Below are 10,679 nucleotides of genomic sequence, written 5' to 3'. Positions count from 1 at the left end.
GGAGACTCCACAACCTCCCTGGGCAGTCCGTTCCAGTGCTCCGTCACTCTCACCGTAAAGAAGTTCTTGCGCACATTTGCACGGAACTTCCTATGCTGCAGTTTCTGGCCATTTCCCCTTGTCCTGTCTCCACACCCTGCTGAAAAGAGTATGGCCTCGCCACTCTGCCCCTCACACCTTTATCAGGTCCCCTCTCAGTCTTCTTTTCTCAAGGCTAAACAGACCCAGTTCACTTAGCCTTTCTTCATAGGAGAGATGCTCCAGTGGTGCTGGAACGTGTAAAACCTTGCTGATAGAGAATTCGTCAAACCGTTTGTGCCCAACCCACTCGTTTTAGTTACGCTTTTGTTGTCCTCTTTTTGTTTTAATAAACAATATAAAAATAAAAGTTTTGTTCATTATCTGTAAAATATATTTTGTATGCAGTCCAAGACAGTCGCACTTCACTCAGCATGGCCCAGGCAGGCCAAAAGGTTGGACACCAATGCAAAGAAGTTTGATGGGAAAGAAACGGACCAAAAATGAACATTCAAAATAATCCAGTAATCCAAGTAAAAAGTAAAAATAAACCAACAATATCACATGGTTTGCAGTAATTCAAGAAAATAGAAGAAGTTGCCTGGGCAAGGAATGACAGCAAATAAACTCACTGGGACTACCTTATTTCACGGATATCAAAAGCAGGTCATTGTGAAAGTAATTTCATCTCTTTACAAAACACAACCAGAAAGGTTCTCCTAACTATATAAAACCTGAAGAAATGCAGTCTATCCAAACATCTGTAAATGCTACACTGATGAACCCAAATGTTAAATGCCTACACAAGCACTGATTAGGAACCAAGGTCTCAGTTGGTTATCACCAGGTCCAGTCGTAGTTGAGTACGGGGCAGTTAGAGTATACTCTGAAATGTTTACTCCAGACTAGCAAACTTGAAACAGTAGATAAACATTCATGGATATTAGAATTCCTCCAAGATGTATTAGGTTTATTTTTCCAAACTTAGTCATTTAAAGCTGAAATCACACAAGTGATTCTTTCTTCCACACTGAGGAATTGGCACTATCTTCTCTCCAAAGAAAATCCTTTAAAAAGATTCAAAAATTAAGCATTATCATGTACTCATCCCATTCCTCTCCTGCAAAGTTCTGCTAAGTACACCAGTCACCTGAAAAAAGCAATTCAGGCCATCCTGAACAAGTATAGTTATTGCTGCACAATGGGTAAATAACAAACACTTCTAAAGACACCATTCCGATACAGGGGAGGCAAAACAAACCAAAAACAAACAAAAAAAAAACAAACCAAAAGTAAAATGCAAACACATAATTCAAGAAAGCTTGTATTTATTTCAACTTCAACGGAGTCAGTTTGAAATGACAGAAATACACTGTACACCTATTTACAAACTTAAGAGCACAACAAAGCAACCGTTACAGTTTATTAACAACCAGTTGTAACAATAGAATAGAACTAAGTCCTGACTAAGTGAACAGTCATGCTTCTTCAAGGTTATTTAGCTGTTTTTGATCGTAGTCGTCTCTTGATGATTAGATGATCACTTTCCTTCTTGCTTTGTTCCACAAAAACCTGAAGAAAATATTTCAAAAGTTACTCATCTTTTTACACAAGACTGACAATAACCCATGCAAACATATTTTTCCCCTAAATGGATTTCAGAATGACATTTGCTTATTATCTTTTAATCCGAATTCCATAGATATATGGATATATAGATAATACAGAGATTGTTTTAATGCAGCTTAATCCGAAGGAACAAATAAGGAGAATGTACAAAATCCTGTTTATTTTTAAAAATATCCACACACAAAGGAAACCTGAGGCCAGCATTCACTTTAAAATACTTATTTTCAAATGAGCATTCTAATGCACATTTTGTGAAACATGAGGTGTTCAGAAAACATTTTTAGCCTAAATCCCTGCAGCTAGGACTTGCCCAGAAATTCACTTCTCTGTTCAGTTCCATGCTCTCAGAACTACAGTGAGAGAAGAAATCGTCTCATTTCCTTCATTCTCAAACAAAAACCATTGTGGCTTCTGCCCCCCTCACCCATCAAATCAACTGAAAATTCAGTGGGATGTTACAGTGTGGGCAAATGATCACTATATCAAACAGAAAAAGGACTCTAAGATAATTAAAGGATGTGATTCCAACCGAGCAAGAACACTCTTAGCACCATAGCTAGTGACAGAATCACAAAATTGCTTTCCAAGATGGTGCATCAAGTCCTGGCACATCAGATCCTTTACAAGTTGGCTTAAGCAGGACAACGCAGTTTAAGCATACCTAGAAAAAGTTGTGCTTTAAAATAGCATAGCTGAAGTAGAATAATCTCAAACTAACACACTGTAAGTATCTATGGTTCCAAATTGGAAGACATCTCCATGATTGCTACATTACCTACAGAGTCTGCTGTAAGCGAGCGGCAAAATACAGAGATCTTCAAAGAGAAAATAAAATAAAACTGCAGGAAGAACAACAAGAGTGACTAGGTAGAATAAAGAAATAGCTCAGCACTTTCAACCTCCTCCTGCAAATAGATGAAATCTTCAAGTCTGTTGGACTCCATAGTAGATTATGTTAAGCTAAGACTACAGAAATGCATTACATTGGATGTAATGTATAATAATAATAACGTATAATTGCTTACCCAAGAAGCAGGTATATCTAGAGGGCAAGAAATGTCAGTTGAATACAGCTTCCTTTTGGATCTTTTTGGCTTCATCTCCTCCTTTCCAAGACTTTCCGGTTCAGGAGATTTTGGAGAGCTTACTGCTGCCATCAGCTTCTTGGCTAGAAGAAATTTGTTTTGACTCATAAACTAATTGAATTACTGATTTTGTGAGTCTTTATATCAACGAATGCAAAAAGCCTCATTATAAACTTGGTTTATAAATGATACATAAAATTTAAATTAAAATGTTCAGAAATAGTATTTGTCCATCAGGGTTTTCTGTTGCTTCTATATCTGAAACCGTGTATAGCTTCAGGTAGGGAAGCTTAAAGCAGACATTCAAATTGGGTATGAAAAACAAGCATGACTCAGAAGCCACTGGAAGTTAGGAACTTTGGCAGGAGTTAAACAACAGACCTAACTTTTGTGCTGACAGAAACACAAGGTGGAGTCAACTTCCTCTGTATACTTGCAGATTTTCATTCAAGTACTAATGAATCTCAGAAGAGATGAATAAATGCATTTATTTCATAAATTAAAGAACAACTTAACAAGGCAGACAAGCTCTCTAAGAACATATACATTAATAGCCTACAGCAGAAACAAGCCATTCTACAGTGCCGACAAAACATGGAATAAATCTTACTTATTCTACACCAACCTTTAGAGTGAATAATAGAAGGAGTACTTTGAAGAAAATCTCCAACTTTTTGTAGTGTTCCATCATTCATTCTAGTCAATCTTTTACCTGAAGTACGTACTCGCTTTCTTAGGAAGTACTCTTTCCTGGATTTCTGTTTAATAGACACGTGAACAAGAAATAAGAGCATTGTTTCAGCTTTATTTTAGTTACGTGTTATCCTGAGCTGACATTTTGAGCTTTGCTACTGACACCTCTGTTTATTATGCTAATGATACTACAACAACAAGTAACATAGACAATTTTATACCCTCTAAGGAGTTGTCAAAAGCTCAGCTATTTCAAGGCATAAGTTTCTTAAAATTTGTTAATGAAGCAGTAGTTTCTTTAAAAGTAGATCCCAAGCCGTGGAGTTGTTTCTTTCATAAGCTGTTCTAATCATATAAAATTAAACAAACATACAAAACAGAACACAACAGATTGGGAAAAATCTACTCTTCATACCCTTACCGTGCCAAGGATACTGCTAAGACATTAAAACATCTCTTTTTAAGAATTCCCGTGCATATAAATCAGAAGAATCTTAACTCAATACAAGGGCTTCGCTTACAAAAGCACGTGATACTACGCTCAGACTTCTCCTCCCAACTATTCAGTCTGCAATATCCTTTCCTCCAAATCATTCCACAGTACAGCCGAGCCATTATACACTCTTGGGACAGACTGACTTGCTCTTTGGTAAGCTTATGGAATTTAATAGGAAGAGGGCATAAGAGTTTAAGATTCCCATTCAGGTATACTGATAAGGATAAGATACTGCTGCATAAGAATGTTTACTCCTTTCACATGGCCACACAGTTACAGAAAGTCCCAACTAGCTTCAAAACTAGAACAAAAACCAACCGTTTTCTCGTCACTGGTAGAGGGGGAGTTAAAAGCCATGGCAGACTTTGTATTTTTCGAGTTCTCACTTTTCACAAAATCCTGGGAAAATAAGACAAGTTTTAGCCACAAATCTTTTGGAAAGATTCACTTTTCACTAGTTACATCACAAAAGCGAACACTTTCAACGCTATTGCGCTGAGTAATAGGGAGGTATTTGCTAGTGTAACTATTCCAATGTGAATCAAATACTAAATGAACATTCAAGTACACAAACGGGTTGGTAGCATTATTAAGATATCAGCATTAGGCATCCCGTGATGCGATGCCATCTCCATACAGAGGGGACCTTTTTCTCCCCAGGACTCATATGAAGCAAAACTGCATGTTGACAATTCAGAGGAAATACTCAGCTATTTCAGACAAAATAGAAAGCAAACGTATAAGAAGTCTAAAAAGCTGACTTATGCCTACAGATTTACAATGAAAATACACCATGGAGTTAAGATAAAGTCTTTCCCTTCTCTTAAATCATTATCAGCCAGCTTGGCTTTTAGTTTTGTTTCATTAAAGCTTGGACTCCTCACACCAAGGTTCATCAATTAAATGCTTCAACTACTTTCCTGAGATAGAAATAGCATTTTTCAAAGCTTAAATGAGAAACGGTAGAAAGGCATCAGATATTTTGTTTTCTGTTTGCTGTAGGTCATACCTCATCCATGTCACCACTTTTTCTCTTCTTTCTTGTCTTAGGCATTTTCACCCTTGCAGGTAACATGCTGCCGTGCTGCTTTATCTCTATCTTATCAGGTCGCAGAGGTGTCAGTTGGATTTCCACCTCTGGTTTTGGGAACCGACTAGTTTTTCCATTTTCTGTGGACGCTTCAGAAGAGTCGAGGTCAGTTTCCAAATGCTCCTGATAGCACAGAGAAATTTTAGAGTGCAAGTGTTAGGGTAGCCACAAGATTGAAAAAAGAAGAAGAAGTCTATTTCACTTACAGCAGAGTTTAGCCCTTCTTTCCTAGAGCCTGTTACATTTAAAATTTTTTCCGATCTACGGTCACGGAAAAAGTTTTCCATGTTCAATTGAGTCTGAAGCTTTACAGGTCATTTTTCTCAAGGGCACAGACCACCATTCTCTTTTTACAATTAACTGACATGATTTTCTTCATCTCAACTCTGCTGCTTCAGAACCGGGCAGGAACAGGAGCTTTTGATTCCAGTGTTTTATTATCGTCCAGCTTAATTTTAGGCAGTTTGCCCTTCCTCTTCTACGCTAGAGTTGCGGAGATCCACCCAACCTTGTTTTTCTCGGCAGGAACAACAAAGTCAGAGCTGTGATCACCCGAATTCAGCTAGTAGCTAGCATATCGAAAGTGAGTTCAGACGTTGAACAGAACGTGGAAGGCAGGCTGCTGGGGACATCAGAAAATGGCAGATGGCTGCTACTACTGCCATAAATATATATAACTGCTACTTTACGAAAGTTAGCAAAGTTAGAAATCCTGCAGGGGATGAAAACAAGTTCAACTTGCTGTGCCCATTTCAGCAGCTCACTAAATTGTTTTCCAGGTGATTCATTTAATCATGATCCATGTCGTAAGCATCAACAAGAGGAAAGATTTCAACAGCAAACAAAAGGAGTTCATCACACAATTGTTTCAACTGCATTTATTCCTACCAAATATCCTACAGAAACGGATGATCTGATCACCTTGAAAGGGATAAACAAAGCTTGAGAACTGTTTAGAGAACTCGAGACCTTTTCCTACTCATTCTTTATCAAAATCATTACAACTAAAACATTTTCAGATTTGAAGTTGTATACTAACCTCAGATTCACTTAATGAAGTGACACTGCTAGGATGTCGAGGTGATGAATCTTTAGCTTCACATCTTACTGGAATACTTTCTTCATCTCCATTTTTAGTTTTGCTTTCTTTTTTCATAGACTGTAAGACAGAAAGAACCGACAAATACTTGTCACTGAATATGTACTTAAAGGACTCTGTGTTAAGAAAAAACAGATTCTAGCTCTCGGGAGATTTCCAGTACCTCCTAGGAAAACAGCAGAACACAAAGGGGTTAACAAGACTTTAAGTGCTATTTTCTATAAATATAATCATACCTTTTCATTTACAGAATGATCCATTCTACCTTGTCTTTCTTCAAGTAAAGGTACTTCTGGCAAAGACTGGGGGCTATTGTGGTTAATGCGTTGTTTTAATTCCTTTATAAGGTCATCTTTGTCAGCCAGTTCTTTTCTTAACTCTTCTATCACAGTTTCATTATCCTAATAAACACAGTAAAAATTGCGGAGTTGCAGGATTGGCAAAAGGAATTAACATAAACAAGCAGCATTGCAATTACTCAGTAGCAACCGTTTCAGAATTGCAGGCTAAGACAGTAAATAAACTAATCAAGAACAATAACATTTCATGCTTCTGTATGGTCACTGTTACAAGTGCAGTAGTCACATAATTGCCTAGGAAGATGTAATGCAATAATATATTGATTCTTTTCTTTTATTCTACTCTTGTGCTTCAGTCTTCCTCTTAAGACACAGGAACCTGAGCTTTTATTCGTTCACGAAGACCTCCGTACTGTGAGAACGTCAGCAGTTGTAGGGGAAGTTTTGCTGTGAGCACAGCTTTCTTCCCAGAGAAGGAGAATCCAAACATTCTCAAAACAGCACAACTCATTTAGTCTTCTGTTTAGCTTCTGAAGTTCCACGCTACTGCTTAGATTGGCTATCCCGATTTAAAGCTGGACAGTGAAATAAAAAAGACAACTTCCAGAGATCATCCCCCCTCTGCCTTTGATGCTTCCCTGCATCTCTCTTCACATCCCCTTCTGTCTTTTCATGCCACTGTAGATACTAGCTCAGAGAAAGCAAAGAAAGTAAGAAACCTGAGGCAGAACTACTATCCGACCGAGTATTGAGTCCAGCTTTCTGGGCTCAAGAAATGCTGTGAATTATGGGAAAAAGTTACAGGCGTCCAGTCTAGCCTTTGGATCAAAAGCATCAGAATGACTTCTGTTTATTTGAACTACTAAAAATTTTGAAACTCTAGTCACTAGCAGAAATTCTGTTTCTGAAGAACAAAAGTAAAATCTAGTGCTTTTTTGGTTAGCTGCACACGGTGTCAATACGACAGTGTTTAAGAACAGAACTACACCCAAAATACAAAGAGCAGGCAGAGCGTTTTGCAGAATTTATGGGCAGCAAATCAGGCAGGAAGAAAAGAGAGCTGACCTTGCTCAAATCCTTTAAGGCAAATTGTTTCAGTTCTGCTATTTCTCTCTCTCTTTGTATGGCATTAGCAGCCAAAGTTTTGAGCTGTACTTCCAAAGCTTCTACTAACTGATCTCTCTCTTCACGCCACTTTTGAAGATTGAGGTCCTTTTCCTCCAGCTGGGCAACAAGTCTTTCCTAAGCAAAGAAAAGATTAACGATGAGCAGCACTACCACACACTCAACTGTTCTAACAGTTTGGTAGGTAGCACTGTTTTACAGTCTTAGTAAAGGTATGATCTCTCCAAGATCCGTAGGAGCTCTAGAACTATTGCACTACAAACTGCAGAAGCAAAACCATGCTTCTATTAGACAATCTCTATCGCTCTCCTTGTGAAAAATTATTATTGGCATTACTTAAGAGCCTCCACTTTGGTTTGCTCATTTAGTGATTACTAATAGTACCAATCTCCACACAGCCTTCTGTGCTGCTTGCAGGTCCAGAAAGTCGGGACTAACTACTTCCAGATGCAAAAATACTTTCGTGCACCGTACAGATTCACGTGGTTGAGAAGTTACATGACAACAGCTCAGAGAACAGCTCCAGCATCCACTTTGTTATCAGTCACTTCTTGGAAAGTGATAAGGGAGCAAAAAAAAAAAAAAAAAAAAAAAAAAGGGAGCAGTTTAACCAAGCAATTTTATGCAGTATCTGGAGAGAAGTTTGTGGGCTTTCTTTGGAAACTCAATTGCCTTTTTCTTCCTTATAAAGGCTTAGAGGCCTTCTGTGTTCCAGAAAAGAAAACAAACAAATCCTATTGTTCAAAACGTTTCTTAGACTCATTAAGCAGTAACTTATTTTTCAACTGTAGTTTTCTTATTTAAGTCCCACAAACGCTACATTTAATTACGTACTCAGGAAAGCTTTGTCTTTTTGTGACCCTTCTATTCCTTCCTTTTCAAGGGGACTTGGACAATCTACTCTTACGTGCCCATACTGTTAGGACTTGGCATGAAGTTGTCTCCAAACTACAGACACTGGATGACTCTGCCAAGACCTCGTCACTTACAATTTCTGCCTGTTGCTTTCCATGACGTTGCCGGTCCTCAGCAAATTTCTTCATTTCTCTGTTGCGAAGATTCTCAGCTTCTTTTACCTGATCTAGGAGTCCTTCTTTTTCCTCCTGCCACTTTTTTCTATCACTTTGATACTTGGCCTCACGTTCCTTTTTCAAAGAAACCAGAAATGAAATACAAAGTGATTAAGGAATAAAAGTCTTAAAAGCCAGGTCATCATTACATAGACTTGTTTCTACAAGATCACAGAAACATTACCAGTTTTTACTACAGAATATTCCCAAATGCAGGTACTGGATACTCATCAGTCCTTTTCCATTTAAAAATAATAATTTTCAGTATTTCTTATTCAGATCGGAGGGACTCCATAGAACTTTTTTTTTTTTCTTCATAAATGTTCTCACAAGCATTATAGAACTTACATCAAAGTCCTTGTATGAAAAACTATATTAACTTAAAAGTGTCTAATATTTTATGCTGCCTTGCAGGTGCAAGAAAACTTGCACCTCCCTTAGGGTTGAAAGACAAAGAAACATAACACAAATTACGCTGTGGGAATAGTCAATGAGTACTCAAGAACGGCACTCCAATCCACAACAACTTTGTCTCCTTTCCTATTCTATCACAATCAAACTTACTCTCAGACACACTCATATTTAGCATAGAGCATCTGAAAAGCATAGAGCTCGGAAAAAAAAAAATTCTGTTAACGAAGGAAATTACAATTAGACCCTCAGCACAACAAAACAGGCTTCCCAGCGATAAAGTTAGGTGGTGACTTTGATAGCTTATATGAGTTGCCCAAGCATCTAATAGGAAAAAGGTTTGACAAATATATCTTAAGTTATAATTTGCTTTGAGTTAGTATTCCTAGCTGTACCTGGTCTAGTCTATTGCACACTGCACTGCAGGTTTTACAGGAAGTTTTCTTCATCAATATAACAGTTCACTTTATCACATTATAAGTCGTCTCCTAAGTTACAACTTTAAAGTTAAGTTACCTGCAGCTCTTTTTGCAGCTTTATTAATTCTCTATTGTTTTCATTCACTTTTGCCTCTTCCCTTTCCCTGTCCTTTTGCTGCTGGTCACTATTGCTCCGGTTCTGCAGTACTCTGCATCTCTGTTTCCATGTCTCCAGTTCTACTCAATACACAAAAAGAGGTTAGACATCGTATCGTTTCAAATGTATATTTGAAACACCACATTAATGACTTTCTACTAAAGCCACTTAAGTTTTACCTGCTATCGACACAAAGAAATAACAGAAGCCTTTAGCAAGTAGAAATTTGTTGTTTACTTTGGAACATTAATGCCTAAGCCAAATGAAAATGGAAGTGGCTATCACAATACATCTACAGCACTTATGCATCCCTGCTCCCTTTCCACTGAAAGATTACCTGAAGCTAATCTTTCATTCTCTTCAAATTGAGCTTCAAGCGCTCGATCTTGTTCAAGCTGAGTCTCCTCTTGTTCTTCTAACGTCATGCGCATAACTTCAATTATTTTTTCTTTCGCACACAGATCTGGAGGTTTGAAAATTTACAGATGAACTTCCTATGAGTTCCTGTTATTCTGTCCCAAAGAGTTTTCAAGTCCAGGTAACCCCATGACCAAAAGGGGCTCTCTTGAAAGCCATAGAGCATCTCCATTGAAATATTAAATACAAATACATACAGAGTTCTTAAGTGAGTCTTACCAACTTGCTTTAGGTGAGAATCCTAGTGCTGGGGACAATCCGAATATGGAGTTTATTACATGAGAAAATAACTGTAGTTGAACTGCTCTAAGTTCATCCAGCCTACAGAATCTGTTATTGTAGACCTTGACATTTCAGTGGTTGACTTTTCTTCAAAAGGTCAACTAAAACAGCACATAAGCAGCAGACTTTAAAAAGCACAGTAAATCTACACTCTCTTGGAGACTTCTCTTCTTCCAGATCTGTTGCTTTACTTTCAAGTTTACTTGGTAATAGTCATACAATATCATTAATAACAGTGCTTAACTTTTCAACATCCATTCTCAAATCATTTTTTAAAATATACAATGGTGTAAGGCTCACCAAAGTCATTAGCAATGTGACAACATTGACATGGATGTTACACACACACACACACACACACACACACACACACACACACGGAAAAATAA

General features: G+C 37.8%; 1 protein-coding gene across 7 annotated transcripts in view; it reads right to left on the bottom strand.

Annotated features, from left to right (window-relative positions):
- Positions 1–1,329: 1,329 nt before the first annotated feature.
- KIF20B (kinesin family member 20B) overlaps positions 1,330–10,679 on the bottom strand; it is a 27,580-nt gene continuing 18,230 nt past the window's right edge. For all 7 annotated transcript variants that reach the window (XM_085229708.1, XM_085229709.1, XM_085229711.1 and 4 more), the window contains 11 exons: positions 9,929–10,054; positions 9,532–9,671; positions 8,524–8,679; positions 7,475–7,651; positions 6,347–6,511; positions 6,051–6,170; positions 4,931–5,134; positions 4,240–4,320; positions 3,358–3,490; positions 2,673–2,815; positions 1,330–1,590 (listed from right to left, as the gene is read on the bottom strand). In XM_085229708.1, coding sequence (XP_085085834.1) covers positions 1,513–1,590; positions 2,673–2,815; positions 3,358–3,490; positions 4,240–4,320; positions 4,931–5,134; positions 6,051–6,170; positions 6,347–6,511; positions 7,475–7,651; positions 8,524–8,679; positions 9,532–9,671; positions 9,929–10,054 — 1,523 coding nt within the window. In that variant the 3' untranslated portion in view covers positions 1,330–1,512. The remainder of the gene's footprint in view (positions 1,591–2,672; positions 2,816–3,357; positions 3,491–4,239; positions 4,321–4,930; positions 5,135–6,050; positions 6,171–6,346; positions 6,512–7,474; positions 7,652–8,523; positions 8,680–9,531; positions 9,672–9,928; positions 10,055–10,679) is intronic.

This window comes from Meleagris gallopavo, chromosome 8 (genome assembly GCF_905368555.1).
Source record: "Meleagris gallopavo chromosome 8, MGAL_WU_HG_1.1, whole genome shotgun sequence".
NCBI classification, from domain to species: domain Eukaryota; kingdom Metazoa; phylum Chordata; class Aves; order Galliformes; family Phasianidae; genus Meleagris; species Meleagris gallopavo.
The sequence above is the reverse complement of the archived record's forward strand: the minus strand, read 5'-3'. Positions and strand labels throughout refer to the sequence as shown.